This window comes from Montipora capricornis, chromosome 2 (genome assembly GCF_036669925.1).
Source record: "Montipora capricornis isolate CH-2021 chromosome 2, ASM3666992v2, whole genome shotgun sequence".
Taxonomy (NCBI): Eukaryota; Metazoa; Cnidaria; class Anthozoa; order Scleractinia; family Acroporidae; genus Montipora; species Montipora capricornis.
The window spans coordinates 48,847,009-48,857,762 of record NC_090884.1 but is presented as its reverse complement, the minus strand read 5'-3'; the positions used below and the strand labels follow the sequence as shown (position 1 = coordinate 48,857,762).

At 38.5% G+C, this 10,754-nt stretch overlaps 1 protein-coding gene across 2 annotated transcripts in view; it reads left to right on the top strand.

Annotated features, from left to right (window-relative positions):
• The first annotated feature begins 300 nt into the window (after positions 1-300).
• The window catches only part of LOC138025162 (A disintegrin and metalloproteinase with thrombospondin motifs 6-like), a 28,395-nt gene continuing 17,941 nt past the window's right edge, over positions 301-10,754 (top strand). Inside the window, exons 1-10 of one of the 2 annotated variants that reach the window (XM_068872369.1) lie at positions 301-417; positions 2,220-2,345; positions 2,460-2,526; positions 4,151-4,479; positions 5,019-5,199; positions 5,533-5,696; positions 6,181-6,264; positions 8,051-8,175; positions 9,933-9,991; positions 10,230-10,335. In XM_068872369.1, coding sequence (XP_068728470.1) covers positions 2,265-2,345; positions 2,460-2,526; positions 4,151-4,479; positions 5,019-5,199; positions 5,533-5,696; positions 6,181-6,264; positions 8,051-8,175; positions 9,933-9,991; positions 10,230-10,335 — 1,196 coding nt within the window. In that variant the 5' untranslated portion in view covers positions 301-417; positions 2,220-2,264. Of the gene's footprint in view, positions 418-2,180; positions 2,346-2,459; positions 2,527-4,150; positions 4,480-5,018; positions 5,200-5,532; positions 5,697-6,180; positions 6,265-8,050; positions 8,176-9,932; positions 9,992-10,229; positions 10,336-10,754 lie in introns of those variants that run through there. The other variant, XM_068872368.1, reaches the window with a different exon arrangement.

The window sequence follows — 10,754 nt, the reverse complement described above, 5'->3', positions numbered from 1 at the left end:
ATATATTTTGCTGGAAATGGCCTTGGGGTAAGATTCCGGAATTATGTCAAGCCTTGAGACAATTAAGTGATCCAATATCGACAGCCACTCCGCAAATGAACAATCTCCTTTCTTTAAAAGAAAGACTGTTATCTTCAAGGGCATTGGGTCAAAGTAACTATTGCAATTAAATTGATTTTGGTTACGATAAAAGGAAAGCCGTATCGACATTTTTGTCGTTTTTCCAGCCATGTCAAAGACTGTCAGAAGTTCTTGAAGAACGTTCTAGAAAGTAATGACCACAACTCTGTTAGCGCCTGCATGAAATTTCCGCCTGCGATCTCATTCATCTCATTACCTTAAAGTTTACAATCATACAGACTTTGAACGGAATGCGAATAAATCGTGAGTGCTTTTCTCGATTCACCGGATGCTCAGGTACAAGGCTCACAGTACATTTTTTAGTGCAAGCGGCAGTTCCAGAGGAAGGCTTTTTCTCAATGTGCTCTTTATCCAGACCGTTGATAATAATCTAGTGTTTTCCTTGTATGTATTCAGAATTGGATCCACTAAAAACAAAGTTTAATGTTGGGTTCAACATTCTCTCGAACACTAAAATTAGGGATGACAAACGAAGAGCTTTGACACCAAAGGGCCAGAGTGAAATTATTTGATAAATACTAAGAGCTTTGCCAAGATTACATGCCGGATGTAAATTCGTCAATCCAACGAATTCTCCAATTATGTTTTTCGATCTCACCAGGGCTTATCACCACATCTCCGTCATTTTTAAGTTTATAGAGCCTCCGGCGCCGCGTGGTCTGCAAATATAATTTTTTTTGTTGAATCAGTGGTTAAGACCGTATGTCTGAATACGAGTGATTCTGAAGATATTTTGACACAGAATGTCATTCTATCTTGCTTTTTAAACGGAAGAAAACGCTTGACAAACAAATTTCAAATATTTGACTTCTACTACTTTGGGTAGGCTAAGTTCATGGCTGTTTTATTTTACGTTTTCAATGAAGAGCGTTATTTAATTTAAGGTGATGAAAAGACACACCCTACATTCTTTAGTGAGGTAAGCTATTGTAGGTGCAGCCGCGTCGATAGCATCTCGAAGCTAATCATCTGTGCTTGGAGGATCTTTTTCGACGAAAAGAGCTATTTTTCTCTATCTTAACGATCACAAAATAAAATTATTTTACAAGATGGAGTGTGTGATAGCTTTCGCGTCAAATTGTAGGAAACGTGAAATTCTGAGACTAAACCTGATTCCCATGTAGATTATCCTTCCTTGCGACCGCAGAAATTCAATTCATTTAGAACGAAAAACGTTGCTTTTATTACCATGGTTCATATCGTATTTTATGAAAAAAATAATAATAAACCAAAGACTTGCATAAACATTGCAGAAAGCATGAGTCTTACTCATTAAAGCATTTTTTTTATCTTTTCTATGAAAGAATGCAACATTCTTCACTTGGATAGGAATTCTGTATTTTTGTTTTATCCTCCAAAATGCATTTGAAACAAGTGTACTTATTCTAATTTCTCTTAATCTGATAGAAATAAAAGTCAAAGTTACGTGTTTTTTTAAAATAACTTTCGTGAGCAAAATCTGCGCCTATAGAAAATTCGATCTCGCGGGGGATCTTATTATAAATGTGGAATCTTCAATTAAGAGTATAAACCTTAGTATTCTGGAAAGAAATTACTTGTGCCAACAAACTTATTGGCTTCTTAATATTCTTTTTTTCTGTCAAAACAGAAAGTCGTTTCCGCGAGGGAATTTGACTTCAAACAACGGGAGAGCAACCATCAATTGCTTCCGCATCAAAGTAATGTTGTACTGAAAAAAATCTTCTATTTTACAAGCATTGATAGTTTTCCGAGATTAGCATTTAAAGTTCTTTGTTGAACTTTTCATTTCATTTAAAAAACAATGTGAGAAATAATACGGCACTGAAATGAGGGAATGGAAAAGGGAGGACCATGCAATTCAATGGAAAGTAGTTTTCTTTTTGTCTTTTGCATGTAATCGTGTTCGTTAATGGAGAAATCGCCAAAAGAGGAACCGAATTAGACAATGAGAAGTGACTCACAGCTGCGAGCGTTACTTCATCAGCGAAAGGATAAAAACATTAAAAATTGTAAACATCGTCCTGATTTAAAAGTCAAATTATTCTGGGGAAAGCTCGCTCTCCGCGAATTGGGTTTTTTTTTTGTTGCTATAACAGGCTTCAGATCATCCCACAGAGTGCTGGTGGAAGCCATTTTCCAGAATGATGTTCTCAAGGCTTCTCTTTAAAATTTTCGCTCTTCTGTTTCTTCCGCGGGTTTCAGCAAACGTGAATGAGTTCCCGGTAAGAATATGTTCATATTATAAAACGTTTACCTAAGAAAAAAACTAATCAATTTTCGTCTATATACTTCGGGCAATTTTGAGTTAAACTTATCTCACGTTGTTCTGTTTTTAGAATCTGCACAATCTGCTTACACCCAATGAGAAAGAAAGGATTTTTGGCGCCCCGTTTCTTAGAGGTGGTACGTAACCGCTCAAATTCATTGCCTTTTACATTTTTTTCTTTTTTCTGGGTTACAAAGGGAGGAGTCGGAATTTGAATTTCAATATAGAAAAGAGATTACACGAGGAGTAACAACCTCGGACAAAATTGTTGAAACACTTTGCAATGCCTTGTTCCACGGCCGCCCAACAATATTGTTTTGCCAAATGGGCTCAGAAACTCGCGCGCAAACAACACTGTGAGGGGAGGGTAAGACGCCGAAGCTTAGATCTGTATATTCGAGTATAGGGTTCCATGGAATTCTTTGTTCGCCCATCGAAATCGAATGCACACTTTTCTATAACAAGGCGTTGTCCGTGGAAACATTCAACCGGTCTTTCGTGAACTGCTACCAAAAGCCGATTCAAGTAATTTGGATATCGTTTTCTCTCTTCAAAGTTACGAAAGATGTGAATTAAACAGAACAATTGTTTTTAGTTGTCTTTATAATTTTCCTGTGAAAAACACATTTTTCCATCCAAGCAAAAAATACACTCACTTAAATACACTCTGCTTTTCATTCAGCTTTTAAAAAATGTTCTTTTCTCGAGAAAGGTTGGGCGGAAATTCGAATGAAATGTTATTAGAAAAAAAGAACCAGACATGCAGCCGGATTTGATTCACGGTAATCGCGTGGTGAAACAAATTTTCCAATGCTCGACAATGAGCCAAATTTTAAATTACCGCAAAGAAACAAAACAGATACGAAACTTTATAATTGATATCGCTCTTTTATTTCTTTTTTCATTCGCGAATAGATTAGTTTGGCGAGCTCATAAGGCCACTGAATTTCATTTGCGATAATCACCGTGTGCTGAAATTTAATTGCAATTATACTCTCAATAGGTTCGTTTAGCGTGCGCAAAGCACGTTTTAAAGTGTTCGGTAAATTCTTTAACTAGAGCCAATAAAAAAAACGATCAGACCTATCATGAATGCAAAATAACTTGCATTGTTATATATTGTATCCAAACGTATTATAACAACAATAGGGAGATTTTGTATCCGGTTTACGCCAAACGGCAAACGTCGAGCTGAATTTTGCGTTTCGTCAAAAATGGAAAAAAAGAGATTGATATCAGCTTATTCTTCGACCCATTTCTCAAGGAAGCGAGACAAGCTGTAGTAGTGATCACTGGAAAACCAATCACCAGCGATCGCAGCGAGCACGACCGCTGAGATAGACTTCACTTCTATCGGCAGCGATTCCGTGGAAACCATTCTCCAAGTAGATCACAGCGATCGTAATGATCATAAACCAGCCTTTAGCAAACTATACTAGAGACACATTTCTCAAAAGTTTCGAGACTTTTCGGGAGCCACAATTCTCTCTTGTATCGAGCAACTTTTAAGAAATCAAACTTCAAAATCACTTTTGCTTTTTGTTACCTTGAAAACGTATTAAAAGACCAGTTTTTCAAAACGAGTGGGTAGCAGTTTCCCAAATGGCTTTTCGGGCTCGAAAAGTTATTGGCCTCCAGGGCAAAGTGGCTCGAAACATGATCAGCGCTATACATTGCTTAAGAGGAAGTTGTCATGATATTTTACTCTGGCTGGCGCTGACCAGGCCTCGATTAACACCCTACAGACTATTTTTGGTTTAGTTCCAGACTATCATGTGACGCATCCAGTTGAAGTCGACAAGGATGGCAAGTTTCTTAGTGATCTATCGAATGGCAATCATAGGAAACGCCGAGACCTGGAAAGTGCTATGGAAGAGCCGGTTTTCTATTATCTTTCGGTATTTGGCCAGAATTTGCACTTAAATGTTTCTATGAATGGAAAACTCCTTTCGCCAAACTTTGTTATTGAAGTTCGTGGAAATCGAAAGTCGGAATTTCCCTCTGATGTTAAACATTGTCATTACACTGGTCATGCGCACTCAACAGAAGGACTGGAGGCAAAAGTGGCTTTAAGCAACTGCGATGGACTGGTAAGGAGAGTTAATGTAGAGAGATCTTTAAGTAGCAGAAAAAAATTTATTCCATGGTATTTTGACATAAATTTAGAGTAAATTTAGGGTAAGGGGTAGCAAATGCAGTCAGTCCTATATCTATTCCACGGTGTTTAATATGACTCGTTGAATGCCATGATGGTCAAACCCTTTTACGCTGCTAGCTCCATTTTAAAAGCCCTCTATTCGCCTTGCAGGTTTTTTTTTTTTTTTTGCGAAATGTGAAAATCGATGGCACGAAATCGTGTAATAGAAAGAGTAATAGTAAGTTGACTCAAAAAACGTGGGGAATGTTTACTCAATGTCCCGAGCCAAAAGCTCTTGTTAAAAACTATATTTGACGAATTTATTCATTAACAGCGTAAGATATTCTCAAAAAGTATATAAAAGTAAATGAGGGACTACACCTGAGTATCGAGTAATTCTAGTATTATAAAAAGAAACTTGTCCTGGAAGTACGGAAATATACACCAACACAAATAATATGTTAATCATACTATTTGATTCTTTTCCCCAAGCGTGGCATAATTCTCACCGCAGATGATGCATTTGTCATAAATCCACTTCCCGATCGTCTGAGAAAAGACACTAACAGCACTCGTGCGCATTTGATCCACAAGAGATCTGTCTCAGCTCTAGAGAATCTTGGGACTGCTCTCGGAGTGGAAAAACGATCTGAGAACTGGTGTGGAGTGGAAGGCAAGTGAAGTAATTATTTTGAGGTTTTCTTAGCCGGGTTTGTGTAAAGACGCCGTTGAATGAGTCTTTAACAACTATTCTGCTGAACATTAATTACTGCATCTCACCATGTATGTGGTACTGATTTCGTTGTCTCGCAGAGCCGATTGGGTTTTGCAAGACTTCCTACCCCTTGGAATTGATGACAACTCCCCATATCCTTGCTGTCTGTCACTTACATGTACTCAGTTACCATAGTAGTCAGTGGATCTCGAACGTAACTTATAGTTGCCTACTGTGGCAAGGAAGGAACTGTGAGGATGTGCTGCAAATGTAGCTTTTATTTTTTTGCAGACATGACGAATGGCTACAGTAAAAGAGAAGTATTTGACATGCCTACTTCGGTGAATTACAATCAAGAATATACCATAGAAACGCTTGTCGTCGCAGACAAGAAAATGGTTGATTTCCATGGAGTCGAAGAACTCAAGACTTATGTGCCAAGCCTTATCAACATCGTACGTAAAAAGCGTCATAGCCTTTGTAGCATTAGTCGAATCAAGAGAAGGACGCGCAGGGAGAGTGCGTGCTCTGAGAGAACACCTTTCGCGTCCTCTTCGTTGCATGCGCGCTGTTCTCAACGCCTGACACGTAGGCAAACATATTCTACTTTACTTTCTCGTGTTTTGTTCCCAAGGACCATAAGTTATGGTTAGTAGGTTACCCTATTGATAGAAAGTTCACTCACTCATTCAGAGACAACTCCTTCGAACGCGTTCCACAAAAGGCCTGTCTGCCTTTCCGGTAAGAGGACGCTAGTTAACTAGCAAGAGAAGCATTTATAAGGAGGGTTATGACAAACAAACAGATGTCAAGGGAGGGAGGGAGGGAAGACTAGTAAACAAAGTAGAGTTACATTAATCATAATAAACCGGCGATTAATTTTAAAGGGACATCATATTTTAAAAATAAGCATTAAATAAAATCAGATTTGTTTTTCAGGTTCACAGTCTTTTAGGAGACAGTTCCATTGGAGCTAACATAAAGTACGTCCTGCACAAGTTGTTAATTCTAGAACACGATCAAGTAAGTATTTTTACCACAATTGCTTGTAATCTCGCAATATCATTGGCTAATTTGCCGTTGTCGATAAGACTCTAGATAACGCTGCTCGCGTCATGCTTGCGTCAATTTGTCACGCAATGTAATAGCCAATCAGGAACGCTCATTTTGGGAATCAAACCAATCACATTGCGAAAAAGTTATAGACAACGCGTGCTCATTCTTTGAGTTATGATTTTGGTCACGCTCTGAAACAAAAACTTTCTTTGGCGTTGAATATTGTGGTAAAAAACAAATCGACTGTGCATGAAACAGCTTTTATTCTTCAAATAATCTCAACTGCTAAGCAGCGACTGTTTGGTTTTCTTGATATAATGGGATGTTTAACGTCCCAAGGAGTTTGTTAGCAAGGCTTGTGAGACCTATTTTATAGTCCTTAACCGAAAAGATGTTTTCGGATGTAATCGGCCTTTTGCAACAATAGGTCACGTGACTCCTAATTGGTGAACTTGAAGCTCGGGTTTTAAAAATTCAAGAAATGCAAAGACAGTGTTTGACTTAGCCAGAATACAAATTTTCAGAGAAATACCACTCAAGGTAGAGATTTTATGATCATTTAAACACTCGAGAATCCATACTTTTGTTTACGAACAAAAAGCTTACAATACAATACATACTTAATTGACCGCTCCCCATAGGGGGCTTTTCAGGGCCAATGAAACTCAACGAAACGATAGAACAGAACAACAACAACTGTTAAGAATCCCAACTGGCCGGAGGCAAACCGGTTGGCTATTTACAAGTGCAGTTGGGAAGTTGAACCAGGGATCTCCGGATCTCAAGGCAAGCGCTCTAACCGCTGGGCCACACTGCCTCCAAGCTTTTGCCCTCTAGTGGAAATTTCCGTAATTAAGCGCCAAAAACAGAGCTAAGATTCCTATTCTTATCGAGGGTCAAATAAGCGAGAATAAATGTGCAAGGGTGGAAATTTTCAATGTCAATCCGCGGAGAAAAATTTCAAAGCGGTTTGAAAACTAAGGAAAATACAAGGATTTGTATGAAGAACATTGAAGCATGACTATAGGACAAAGCGTCGTTTTCCCATACAAATCCTTACTAAAATTTCTTTCAACTGTAAAAACACCAGTTTAAACGATTTACTTACAAATATCGGCATGGTAGCATATTTTAAGCTGCTTTTTTTATTTCTGGAAAAATAACTTCATGTACTCAGCAGAATCATCATGTTTGTAAAAACAGAGGTCACGTGACCAACTGTTGCAAAAGGACTATGAAGCGTTTTCACTCACGTGACCAGCAGTCATAAACAAAAGAACGAATTTGCATAGGATTAGTTTGGTACACTAACATGGCCGCCGTGATGTCACGTGAAAACACTCTATAACCAAGGCGGCAATTTCTCCCCAGTTCTTTGAAAACCCCGAGTGTTGGTCCGGTCGGAGTCGAACTCACGACCTCTTGCACGCTTGTCCGATGCTCAGCAAACTCAGGCCCGATTCAGACGTCGCACTTCTGCTGTGTCGAACTCAATTGAATTGACTTCGATTCAACTGAGTTCGACTTACGTTCGACAAAAGTTCGAAAGCTAATTCAGATGTCGAGTTTAATAGTTACGCATTTATTTCAGTTACAACTCTGGTTAATAAATATAGTTTAACTAGATTTTGATTTTATATGAATTGTTTCATTATTTTCATGACCTTTTTCACACACAGTTATTAACTTTGTTACTGCGACTCGCGCTCGTATACAGAGCATACATTAACTCGTTCACTTTGTTTGATGGCAGGAAGGACTTGTTATAAGTTCTCATGCGGGTAACACCATGGATAGTTTCTGCGAATGGGCCAAAGGACAAAACCCAGTGGATGACAAAAATCCGGATCACTTTGACCATGCGGCACTAATTTCACGGTGATGATACATACTCGATAATTGGCCATTAAAAATACCGTAATACTCTTTGTTTGCCCTCCAAAAGTTTGCAGACTATAGATGGTTTTCACTCACGTGACTTGGCGGCCATATTGGTGTACAAAACAATACAAAATGTATGCATGGAATATGCATAAAAATAGAGTTTGGTTCCCAAAGGAGAGAACGTCTATTGTTCTTGTACACCAACATGGCCGCTGTGACGTCACGTGAAAACGATCTATTGTGAGTCCCAAGAGAAAATAAAAACATGCTCGTGCAAAAATTTGGAGGGCAAACAAAGAGTATCATGGTATTTTTGATAGTGGCCAATTCTCAATTCTTTTCCTCAACTTTTTGGTTCAGAACATTCTGATCGCCTATTTTTAGTCTTACATGATTTTTGCAAAACAATTTTCAAAGGCACACGAAAGTGCTTTCGTGTAAAAATAAGTATTTTTAATGCTTTGCCGTTTGTTATCCACTCCAAAGACGCCAACGAAACCCAGGGCTTTTGCTTGAATGGCCAACTCGAAAGCGTATGTCTCTGTGGCCATCCTACACATCTCAAGTTGTATTTTAATAACCATAATTTGCTTCAGCTATCTGATTGTTCCATGAAACCTAACTTTCATAACTTTTTATCAACCCCCCTTTTTTTGTAAATAGTGTGGAATAAAATGAACCATGATCCATGAGACTTGTAAACAGGCGTAAATGGCCGAGACCTTAAGAAACGATTACGTCAGGAAAGAGAAACAGGCACCAGCTCGCACTTGTTTTCCCGCCCTCTGCGCCGGGCTGCACGCAATAGATTTGCATTTTTGTCAGCGTGCCAGTTTTTGCGGGCCAAACGGGAAATGCCGGGGCTAAAATGCATTTGCCGCCCCGATTCTCATTGGCTGCAGAGATGTCAAACAACTTCGCTCGGCCAATGGGATCCTGAGGATACTATTTCAACGCCAGAGTTGGCGCGAGTTTATACTGGATGAGTTTTCTTGCTTTTTTTCTCTCAATTTTTGCTCTTGTTTAGCTGATCGTATTGTTGCAACAACTTTCCATACCATAGTTTCATGCTACATTTCTCTTAAACATTTTTTCCTTGTTAAATGAATTTGGAAGATTTGGCCGAGTGTACTGACAATAATTCCGCTCCGGCGCAAATGACGTTACTCGGGCCACAAATAAACTATATGCCCTCCAAAAGTCATGTGATTATCCTATTCTCATTGGCTCATTTCGATATTCTGGCCATCCTAACCACTTCGGTTTTTGTTTAAAACTATTGTACTCTGTTGCAAGCCACGCTAGGGACTTTGAACAATGCAATAAATTTTGACGACATAAGTCGCACAATTCTCTCCAGAGCTACTCTCACGCGACCGATTCAACTTCACATCAATTTTTTAACATAACTCCTGTGTGCAAACCATTTGCTAGAGCGGTTTTTAATTGAGTGTCGAAAGTAATTAGTAAATTGCTTTGGCCTTGCATTGCTTCACTCAGTGATTGGTTCAAAGTTCTCGCGCCACTTTTTCAACTAATCAGAAGTGAAACCAAACCAATCGTGGCTCTCGCGTGCACATTTTCCCGCGCTTTGTGTCGGCTATCTGTAATTACTTCGAGTTTTGATTGGTTTATTGGATTGTCTCCGTCCTTTTTGATTGGCCAAAGTTAGGACTTTGGTTTTAATTTTACGATACTCGATTGAAACTAAATAGCTCTATCTACAAAAAAAACTACCAATCTTATTGCAGATATGATTTTTGTCGGAACCTTGACAATCAGAAAGGACAGAGCTGTGAGAAAGTATTAGGTAAGAAAATGTTTTCTAAAGTCGATTATTAAATGAATTGCAGCCCTAGAGTATCATCAGTTACGACCTATTTTGAACATTTGATTATTTCATCTGATAATATTTCTATTTGTAAAAAAAATCTGTGTGTTGAACGTTAAATTTGCAGGTAAGAACTTACCGGTTTTCTTGCCCGCCAACTGTCGATATGAAAACGTGAATTAAGACATGATTTTTTTCAATTCGCTTTGAAAAAAAGGACTGGCTCAAGTTCAAGGAATGTGCAGCCTCACCGGAAGTTGCACCTTAAGCAAAGATGGAGGCCTGGGAACAGCCTTCACTATTGCGCATGAAACGGGACACAAGTAAGTCAAAATTATTCATGTTTACATCTTTCCCGATGAAATGCGGTAAATAAATTTTCGAGCGTTACCTGTCCAATACAACGAGAAGAGGTAGAAAGCTACGCTTTAGTGGACACATGACAAGTCTAATTTTTCTTTACTTGGCGGCAAAAGAAATTGTTTCGCCCTTCCACTTGAAAGACATGCATTGAAAATGTAATAGAGAAAACGCTATTTTAACTAAGCTATAAGGGCTGTCAGTGAGCAGCATTTCAAATGTGATTGATGTGATTCTTTTCAGGCGACATTTTTAGTTGATCGGTCAGAAACGTAAAATAATCACAGAACAAAGTAAAAATTGAAATTTTTGTTAGCTTCAATCATTTTCACTTTTTCACTATTTTGTAACTGTTTTATGAAAGAATTTCGCAAAAACTTAT